The following is a 10,583-nucleotide window of genomic DNA, read 5'->3' as shown; positions in this document are numbered from 1 at the left end:
CATTGTAACTGTACCTGCATCTACCACTTCCTCTGGCAGCTTGTTCCGCAAACAAACCACCCTCTGTGTGCAATAAGTTAGGTTCCTTTTTAAATCTTTCCCCTCTCACCTTAAAACCTGTGCCCTCTAGTTTTGGACACCCCTACCCTGGGGAAAAGACCCTGGGCTATCCACCCTATCCATGGTGGCTCAGTGGTTAGCATTGCTGCCTCACAGCGCCAGGGACCCAAGTTCGATTCCACCCTCAGGCGACCGTCTGTGTGGAGTTTGCACATTCTCCCCGTGTCTGCGTGGGTTTCCTCCGGGTGCTCCAGTTTCCTCCCGCAGTCCAAAGATGTGCAGGCTAGGTGGATGGGTCTGGGTGGGAGGCTTTGAGGGTCAGTGTGGACTTGTTGGGCCGAAGGGCCTGTTTCCACACTGTAGAGATTCTATGCCCCTCATGATTTTATAAACCTCTATAAGGTCACCCCTCAGCCTCCTACGCTGCACTCCAAAAGCTCCCAGCCTATCCTTATAACTCAAACCCTCCAGTCTTGATAACATCCTGGTCAATCTTTTCTGAGCCCCCTACAACTTAATAATATCCTTCCTATAACTGGGCGACCAGAACTGCACACAGTATTCCAGAAGAGGCCTCACCAATGTCCTGTACAACCTCAATATGACATCCCAACTCCTATACTCAATGTTCTGAGCAATGAAGGCAAGTGTGCTAAATGCCTTGTTAACCAGCCTGATATAAAATGGCAGTGCTTCATACATACACAGGCTGTGTCTCCCATAGGATTCACACCAGTGAGCCTGACATTGGTCGTAGGCAATTTGTTGGAGGAAATCCTAAGGACAGGATTTATACGTATTTGGAAAGGCAAGGACTAAACAGGGATAGTCAGCGTGGCTTTGTGTGGGGGAAATCGTGTCTCACTAACTTGATTGAGTTGCTTGAAGAAGTAACAAGGAGGATTGTTGAGGGAAGAGTGATGGACATGCTCTATATGGACTTCAGTAAGGTGTTCGACAAGGTCCCATATGGTGGGCTGGTTAGCAAGGTTAGATCACACGGAATATGGGGAGAACGAGCCATTTGGATACAGAACTGGTTCGAAGGTGGAAGACAGAGGGTGGTGGTGGAGGAACACAGCAGGCCAGGCAGCACCAGAGGAGCAGGAAAGTCGACGTTTCGGGTCGGTACCCTTCTTCAGAAACGGGGGAGGGGAAGGGAGCTCATAAATAAATAGAGAGGGGAGGGGTGGGGCTGGGGAAGGTAGGTGGGATGGTGATAGGTGACTGCAGGTAGGGAGTGGTGGGGATGGGTCAGGGAGGTGGGAGGGGTGGATAGGTGGGAGAGAAGATGGACAGGTTGTGTCAGGTCAAGGAGGCGGCGATGAGAGGGAGGTTTTGTCTTGGGATGAGGTTGGGGGTGGGGAGATTTTGAAACTGGTAAAATCCACATTTAGGCCATTGGGCTGTAGGGTCCCAAGATGGAATATGAGGTGCTGCTCCTCTAGTTTCCGGGTGGCATCATTGTGACACTGGAGGAGGCCCAGGATGGACATGTCACCCAGGGAGTCGGAGGGGGAGTTGAAGTGGTTCGCGACCGGGAAGTGTTTCATTTGTCACGAACAGAGCGCAGATGCTCTACAAAGCGGTCTCTGAGCCTCTGCTTGGTCTCACCGATGGAGAGGAGGCCACATTGGAGCAGCGGATACAGTAGACCTCTCTCCTATCTCCTATCACCTATCACCATCCCACCTACCTTCCCCAGCCCCACCCCTCCTCTCTGTCTATTTCCCAGCTCCCTTCCCCCTCCCCCATTTCTGAAGAAGTGTGCCAATCTGAAACGTCAGCTTTCCTGCTCCTCTGATGCTGCCTGGCCTGCTGTGTTCCTCCAGCTCCACACTGTGTTATCTCAGACTCCAGCATCAGCAGTTCTTACCATTTCCTCGTGGTGATAGAGGGTTGCTTTTCAGACTGGAGACCTGTGACCAGTGGTGTGCCACAAGGATCGGTGCTGGATCCACTGCTTTTTGTCATTTATATAAATGATTTGGATGTGAATATAGGAGGGATGGGTTAGTAGGTTTGCAGATGACACTAAAATTGGAGGCATAATGGACAGTGAAGAATGTTACCTCAGAGTACAGTGGGACCTTGATCAGATGGGCCAATGGGCCGAGGAGAGGCAGATGGAGTTTAATTTAGATAAATGTGAGGTACTGCATTTTGGAAATGCAAATCAGGACAGGACTCATACACTTAATGGTAAGGTCCTGGGGAGTGTTGTTGAACAAACAGACCTTGGAGTGCAGGTTCACAGTTCTCTAAAAGAGGAGTTGCAGGTAGACAGGATAATGGAGAAGGCGTTTGGTACGCTTGCATTTACTGGTCAGTGCATTGAGTATAGGAGTTGGGAGGGTCATGTTGCAGCTATACAGGACATTGGTTAGACCAGTTTTGGAATATTGAGTTCAATTCTGGTCTCCCTGCTATAAGAAGGATGTTGTGAAACTTGAAAAGGTTCAGAAAAGATTTACAAGGATGTTGCCAGAGTTGGAGGGTTTGAGCTACAGGGAGAGGCTGAATAGGCTGGGGCTATTTTCCCTGGAGTGCCAGAGGGTGACAGGTGACCTTATAGAGGTTTATAAAATCATGAGGGACATAGATAGGGTGAATAGACAAGGTCTTTTCCCCCAGGGTGGGGGAGTCAAAAACTAGAGGGCATAGGTTTAAGATGAGGGGGAAGGATTTAAAAGGGACCTGAGGGGCAACATTTTCGCTCAGAAGGTGGTGTGTGTATGGAATAACCCCTGGGGTACCTTCCACCCCCTCCCCCTCACCCCAGCACCAATCCCTTTCCCAATACTTGAGGCACCCTTTCCAAAGCTAAGGACACGACAGGTAGTTCTCCTATAACACGATAGTTGTGTTCTTACTCGCGTTATAGAAAATCGCACTTTAGGGAAAACGCTGTAGAAAAGCATCGCTATACCTGGACAGCAAAAAGTTTGCGTTTTCCAAGCAGCGTCCAACTATTCATCAACGAAACACACATTCTAGCAGAAGCCAGCTGTATGTCCATGCTCCCACCCAAGGTGACAGATATCTTCCCCACCTCCAGCATCCCCTTTTGCAACGGAACCCAACCCAAAACAGCCCCACATTGTGCCCCACTCACCGTGGGCAATGGCAGCGGCTGGAAACCCGTGGGCAGGGCGGCAAACGTAAACTTCATGGCATTCCAGATCTTGTTGCAAAAGCGGCGCGAGCTCACAAAGGTCACAACATCCACATTGACATCGTCTCCTAGTATCCAGGCAGCAGGAGCAAACACAGGGAGAGAGAGACAGAGTGAGTGAGGGGGCGAGAGACGGGGGGGATGCGAGAGAGGGAGAGAGAGTGTGAAAGAGTCAAGGACAGAGTGAGCGAGAGTATGAGCCTGGGCGCAGATGAGGGGGAGAGGCAACAAGAGTGAGAGGGAAAGTGGAAATGGGGACAAGGGAAGACAAAACAGTGAGAGATAAGGGGAACAACAATAAAAATGAGCACTAAATGGGGAGAGAGTGACAGCAAGTATGAATGAGAGAGATGTGGAAGGAGGGATACAGAGAGAGAGAGATTCACTGGCGAATGAGTAAGAAGGCAGCTCCGTGTTCCTGCTTACCCTGACACTTGTAGGAAGACAGGGCGAATCGGAGAGCGTCTGTCCCGCACTCTGGGATCCCATGTGGAAAATCCCGTTTCTGTGGCGACAGAGAGAAACAAAAGGTGGGGAGGAAGATCAGGTCTGGGTCTCTTGCCTTTACTGCACACCCCACCCAACAACACCCTGTAACAAAACTCCACAAGGGGGAGCTGGAAAGACAGCCACGAGTGTTTGCATTCATGTAGCGCCTTTAACACGCTGGGCGACTTCATTGGCATTTTGCAGGTGTGAGGGAGTGAGGGCGGGTGGTGGTGGCGGTCGGCGTGGGGAGCAGAAATCATGCTTTCTATTCTTCCCAACCCCTCCTGACAACTTTCGACTCTGCCTTCTCTCCGCACAGACGCTGCCAGGCCGGCAGACTTTCTCCAGCAACTTCTGTTTCTGTTGAAGAAATTTCTTCTTGCCTTTATCCTCAACTTGCTCAGAGTGAAGGCATCAGCATCATCCATCCATTTCCAACCACACCCCCACCCCCCTCTCCAAGTTGGGGAATGCTGAATGTTGGGGAGACACCCTCAGGAATATGGGTAAACCATTCCGAACCGAGGACAGGGAAGCATGTCTTCACCCAGAGAGCAGCGAATCTGTGCTATTCCCGACCACAACAGGCCAAGTCATTGAGTCCATTCAAGAAAAGGAGGGGGTGGGATACATACACTTTCAGGTTTTAAAGACATCAACAGGTATGGGGGTGGGGAGATGGGATTGAGATAGAGGATTGGCCATGAGCGTGTTGAACAGTGGAGCAGACTCGAAGGGCTGAATGGCTCCTTTCAGTGTTACCCCTCACTGGCCGGCCCCTGGATTGCCCCGAGCTAGCGGACAATTCTCTTTCTTTGGCTCCCGCACGTTGTTTCGCCTCGTCTTTCATGTGGCCACTCATTCTGCCGCCTGGTCCTCACTGAGGAGGCTGGTATCAATTGGCCCTGGGACTGGGCAGTGATCTGGGGGCAATTTCAGAGGGCAGCCGAGAGGCATCCACATCGCCACGGGTCTGGAGACAGGAGCAGGCCAGACCGGGAAGGGGCACTAGTTAGCCTGGACAGATTTTCACGATGCAGGGGTGGGGGGGGGGGGCAAGGGGAAAAGAGCAAGATTTAAAAAAAAAAGACATGAGGGGCAAGTTTTTTTTTTTTAAACACAGAAAATGGTTCATGTGAGAAATGAACTTCCAGAGGAAGTGGTGGATGTGGGTACAGTTACAACGTTTAAAAGACATTTGGATAAGTAGGAAAGGTTTGGAGGGATATGGGCCAGAAGCATATAGGTGGGACTGGTTTAGTTTGGGATTATGTTCAGCATGGATTGTATATCCTTCATTATTTTATAAATCTCTATAAGGTCACCTCTCAAAACTTCCTATGCTCCAGTGAAAATAGTCCCAGCTTATCCAGCCTTTCTTTGCAATTCAAATCCTCCATTCCCAGCAACATCCTGGTAAATTGGTTCTGAACCCTCTCCAGCTAAAGAATATCCTTCCTGTAATAGTGTGACCAGAACTGGACACAGTATTCCAGAAGAGGCCTCATCAATGTCCTATACAACTTCAACATGACGTCCCAACTCCTATACTCAATGGTCTGGGCAATGAAAGCAAGTGCGCTAAATGCCTTCTCAACCAATCTTCTGTATTACTAGTTGAGTGACTTTACCACTGAACCATCACCTTTCCCCCAATAAGGCGGCTTTAACACAGTAACGTGGCCACAAGCATACAGGAGAGAAACTGAGCCCTTATTTTGACAGAGGAGATATGGAGAGATCTTAAGAGAAAGGCTACAACCAGAGATCAGCGAGTTATGGGAGTAACTCAGAACCCAGATTGGGAACAAAAACAGAAGTTGCTGGAAAAGCTCAGCAGGTCTGGCAGCATCTGTGAATAAAAAAAAAATCAGAGTTAACGTTTCCTCAGAACTGAGGAAGGGTCATCGGACCCGAAATGTTAACTCTGATTTTTTTTTTCTTCGCAGATGCTTCCAGACCTGCTAAGCTGGAACAGCAACTTCTGTTTCTGTTCCTGATTTACAGCGTCCGCAGTTCTTTCGGTTTTTACCTAACCAAACTGAGAACTAAGCTGAAACCTCTTTTCCCAGAGAATGCGATACTAACAGTCAAGGGGTTTGGTTGAAGAGAATAATAAATGTGCACAGGGGAACCTACAAAAAAGTGAGAACGTGGAACAACAGAGAAGCTTATAAACCACTTCTTGAACTAAATGAGCAAGAATAGGAGGATCTGGTAAATTATTAATGCAGGCGTGAACAGGTCAGGCTGAAAGGCTTTTTTTCTGCCACTCATATTAGCGAGAGTACAGAGAGTTGTGAACACAGCCCAGACCATCATGCAAAGCAACCTTCCAGCCACTGATTCTACGTACACTTCTTGTTGTCTCAGAATGGCAGCCAACATCATCAAAGACCCCTTCTACCCCTGTTACAATCTCTTCCAACCTCTTCCGTTGGGCAGAAGATACAAAAGCTTAAACACGCATCCCAACAGGTTCAAGAACAGCTTCTTCCCCGCTGTTATTAGATTTCTGAACGGGCCTCTCAAATTTCAAATTTAGTGTTAATCTCGCTCATTGTGCACCTTCTCTGCAGCCGTAACATTACATTCCTCGCTCTGTTCTATTATCCTGATTCACTCTACATGGTACGGCCTGCCTGTACTGCACGCAAAACAAAACTTTTCACCGTACCTAGGTACTTGTGACAATAATAAATCAAACCAAAATTAAGGATGCGTTGCCAAATTAGCGGAAACCCCAGCTCTATAAAACGGCCACACATTGTAAAAATAGCAGCTCTGCATTTGCAAAGGAGAATGCAACATAGATATGTTTCAAATTGGACAAATCAAACTGGACTGTATGAGGATTCAGGGTAGACCATTTAGGACAGAGATGAGGAGACATTTCTTCACCCAAAGAGTGATGAGCCTGTGAAATTCATTGCCACAGGAAGCAGTTGATGCCAAAACACAATGTATTCAAGAGGCAATGAGATATAGCACTTGGGGCGAATGGGATTGAAGGTTATGGGGAGAAAGCAGGATTAAGCTATTGAGTTGGACAATCAGCCACGACTGTGATAAATAGTGGAGGAGGCTCGAAGGGCCGAATGGCCTCCTCCTGCTCCTATCTTCTATGTTACAGCCTTCTCTAAGAAAAACCACAAGGAATGTTAACCACAACAAATTGCAGAGGTTTAACTGGATCAGAACCGGCAATAACACTAATTACTGTAAAACCTGGCACTCCCTACTGCCAGGAGGAACTCCAGCAATCACAGCCTGTCATTAATTATCCCCAAAAGTCAACATTCCCATGAACTGCTGGGAGGCGATTTCCGATAGGAGCGAGCTGCAACGCTATTCAGGGTTAGGCAAAGAGACATTTTCAGGCAGACAGCGATCAACAATTTGCAGTTTGTCTTGCGGTGTTCAGCTTCCTGCTTTAATTCCTCCTTCGGCGCTCAGAGAATTTTGTTCTGGCTCAGCTACCGAACCGAATTTAGGATTCAAACAAAAAAGTGTCGCACTTCTCTGATCAGGAGGACCAACAGGCTTCAGGACAGCTACACCTGAAATGTGGACGTCGTCAAAACAAGATAAACTGGGAACTCGTCAGCACAGGGAGAGGGCGAGAACTGGGATGGGACTGATGGACCAGAGGGGAGGTGTGATACTCGGGAGGGAGGAACGCAAGGTGACATTGGGAGGACAACGTGAAGGAGACGCATTAGAATCGACCAGATGAACTGAATGGTCTGACCCTGCGCTGTGTACATTCAGCGTTGTTTAAATAGGTGCTGGACTGCGACAGGGACGTAGAAATGGGATAGAAATTTGGACCCGCCACCCTCCTATGCTGTTCAAGCCAATCAAGTTTCATTTCGTACCTCAGCCCCAACTTTTGTGCTCCATCCCCTGCCACGTTCGACACGGAGAAATCTACCCACCTCTGCCTAGAACGTACTCGATGACTGAGCCACCACAGCCCTCCCTGGGAGGGGGTGGGGGTGCCGACAAGTTCCATCCTCGTCTCACTCCTAAAAATGGTCTGATCCTTGTCCTGCCCATCCCCGGTTCCATTCTCTATCCCCATCTATCTACCCATCCCATCCCATCCGCCTGTCCATCCCGGACCCAACCACTGGGCTGGGTGAACTTGACCCATCACTGGTCAAATCTGCCCAGCAACAGCCTTGAGCTGGGTCCTGCCGAGCTCCTGCGGGCACAGGGCACTGGGAGGTGAGCTTCACAGCCAGGCGCCACCTGCCAAGGGACCGACCCAGCTGTGCGGAGGGTGCTAAGTAAATCAGTTGTTGTTGTTGTCGTCGTCGTCGTCGTCATCATATTCCTCCCCCTCTACTTCTTCCAACTTTTTAAATCGCTTACACTTCCAAGGGACACGCTCACTTTATTCCTTTTGGCAAAATTGTCAAACCATTGCTAATATCGGAAAGGAAAATTTCAGACTAATTATTTTCGTCAACTTTTGGACCCAAAAATAAGAAGGGCAACCTGGATTTCGGAAGACCCAATTTGGTATTTAACCCCGAAGAAGCGCGGATGCTGGAAATCAGAAACAAAAACAGAAGTTGCTGGAGAATCTCAGCAGGTCTTGGCAGCGTCTGTTGGAGAGAGAAAGAGAGAGAGAGAGAGAGACAGAGAGACAAAGTTCACATTTCGGGTCCAGCGACCCTTCTGCAGACTCTGCTTTCTCTCCACAGTTGTTGCCAGGGTGCAGAGTTTGTTCCATCAATCTCTGTTTTTGTTTTAAAATCTAAGACCCTTATCTTTTTAAAAAGTTGTACACATATATATATATATATACAGGCAGGGAACACTGGTTCTAAGGAGCACACACACGGGGAGGCGATGGCCTAGTGGTATCATCGCTGGACTGTTAATCCAGGGACCCAGATAATGTTGTGGGGACCCGGGTTCGAATCCCGCCACGGCAGATGGTGCAATTTGAATTCAATAAATATCTGGAAATAAGAATCTAATGATGACCATGAGTCCAGTGTCGATTGTCGGAAAAACCCATCTGGTTCACCAATGTCCTTTGGGGAAGGAAGCTGCCATCCTTACCTGGTCTGGCCTACGTGTGACTCCAGACCCACAGCAAATGTGGTTGACTCTGAACTGCCCTCTGGGCAACAAATGCTGCCCTAGCCAGCGACAGCCTCATCCCGTTGATGAATAAAACAAAACCTCAGTCAGTCCCTGTTGCATATTGAACCCCACCCTCTCCGGCACGTTAGCTGCTATTTTGAAATCGCTGTCATTAAAACAGTACCTCGTAGGATCCCGACAGAGAGCGGAAGCAGGCCATTCGGCCCATCAAGTCCAAACTGACCCTCCGAAGTGCACGGCACCTCGACCCATCCCCGAACCCCGCCCCCACCACCCCAACCTTACCTCTGTAACCCAGCATTTCCCATGGCGAACCCACCTAGCTTGCACATCACTGATCACTACGGGGCAACTTAGCATGGCCAATCCACCCTAACCTGCACATCTTTGGACTGTGGGAGGAAACCCACGCAGACACGGGGAGAATGTGCAAACTCCACACAGACAGTCGCCCGAGGGTGGAATCGAACCCGGATCCCTGGCACTGTGAGGCAGCAGTGGTAACCACTGAGCCACCGTGCCGCCCCTCAGCTTTGGTCTGGAGACCACGGGGTTTAATCCCATTTCTACCACTCCAACTCTCAGGCCGCAAGCATGGAAAGCACTGAATAGAAACCGAAAGGAGTGCAGATGCTGTAAATCAGCCACAAAAGCAGAAGGTGCTAGAGAATCTCAGCAGGTCTGGCAGCAGAATTAACCTTGCGGGTCTTCCAGAACTTTTCCTCAGAACGGAAAACGCTGCTCCTGGTTGAACTAACTGGATCGCCACGGCTAGGGATTCCCAATGAGGAGAGAGTCGATTGGTGTGGGTTAAGGAAACAGGGCACCGGGTCAGGGACGACAGGGTAATCATCAAACGGAGATCGTGGGCACTCACCTGCCCCTCCTGGGCGACGCGGTATTCCCGAGGATCGAGGTTCCCCTCCTGCAGCTTCTCGTGGAGACGCTGAAACACGAACGGGAGCCCGTCAGAGGGATCGGCCGTCAGGGTGTCCCACCGACGCACGACCTCCAGGCAGTGGTGGGGGGAAGAGAGAAGGGAGCAATGCGGAGGGTTGGCACATGCCCAGTCCCTGCAGGGAGGGGGAGGGAGGGGGAGGGAGGGGGAGGAAGGGGAGAAGGGAGCGACGCGGAGGGTTGGCTACACACCCAGTCCCTGCAGGGACGGGGGGTCGAAGTGGGGGAAGGGGAGAAGGGAGCGATGCAGAGGGTTGGCACACGCCCGGTCCCTGCAGGGGGGGGGGGGGGAGGGGGGAGCAGGGAAGGGGGGAGAGGAGAAGGGAGAGATGCGGAGGGTTGGCACATGCCCAGTACCTGCGGCGACACACCCCCGATCACGTCCAGCGGGTCGATAACGTTGCCCAGCGACTTGCTCATCTTGCGGCCGTGCGAATCCCGCACCATGGAGTGAAAGAGGACCTGCAGGAGAGAGTGAGGGGGAGCACCGCTCATTACAACATCCGGGGAGGGGGGAGTGAAGGTGGCGGGAGGGGGTGGAAGAGGAGGAGGGATGGAGAGTAAGAACTTGAAGGAGAGGGAGGAAGAGGGGGGTGTGGGGAGAGTGAGAGACCTAACAATTGCAGGCGAGGGTACAAGGATAGGCCATGTTCCAGGACGGGGAGGGTTTTTGGCCTTCATGCTGCGCAATCGGAAGCCGCCCTGACCCAGACAGACAGAGACAGAGGGACGGACAGAGACAGAGGGACGGACAGAGACAGAGGGACGGACAGAGACAGAG

At 50.5% G+C, this 10,583-nt stretch overlaps 1 protein-coding gene across 1 annotated transcript in view; it reads right to left on the bottom strand.

Annotated features, from left to right (window-relative positions):
• vars2 (valyl-tRNA synthetase 2, mitochondrial) overlaps positions 1-10,583 on the bottom strand; it is a 23,765-nt gene that overhangs the window by 3,921 nt on the left and 9,261 nt on the right. The window contains exons 11-14 of the mRNA XM_048616519.1: positions 10,160-10,264; positions 9,723-9,791; positions 3,662-3,740; positions 3,176-3,303 (exon numbers count right to left, since the gene is read on the bottom strand). Coding sequence (XP_048472476.1) covers positions 3,176-3,303; positions 3,662-3,740; positions 9,723-9,791; positions 10,160-10,264 — 381 coding nt within the window. The remainder of the gene's footprint in view (positions 1-3,175; positions 3,304-3,661; positions 3,741-9,722; positions 9,792-10,159; positions 10,265-10,583) is intronic.

The sequence above is a fragment of the Rhincodon typus genome, chromosome 35 (genome assembly GCF_021869965.1).
Source record: "Rhincodon typus isolate 14 chromosome 35, sRhiTyp1.1, whole genome shotgun sequence".
In the NCBI taxonomy this organism is placed as follows: Eukaryota; Metazoa; Chordata; class Chondrichthyes; order Orectolobiformes; family Rhincodontidae; genus Rhincodon; species Rhincodon typus.
Note: the sequence above shows the minus strand (reverse complement) of the source record. Positions and strands in the feature narration are given on the sequence as shown.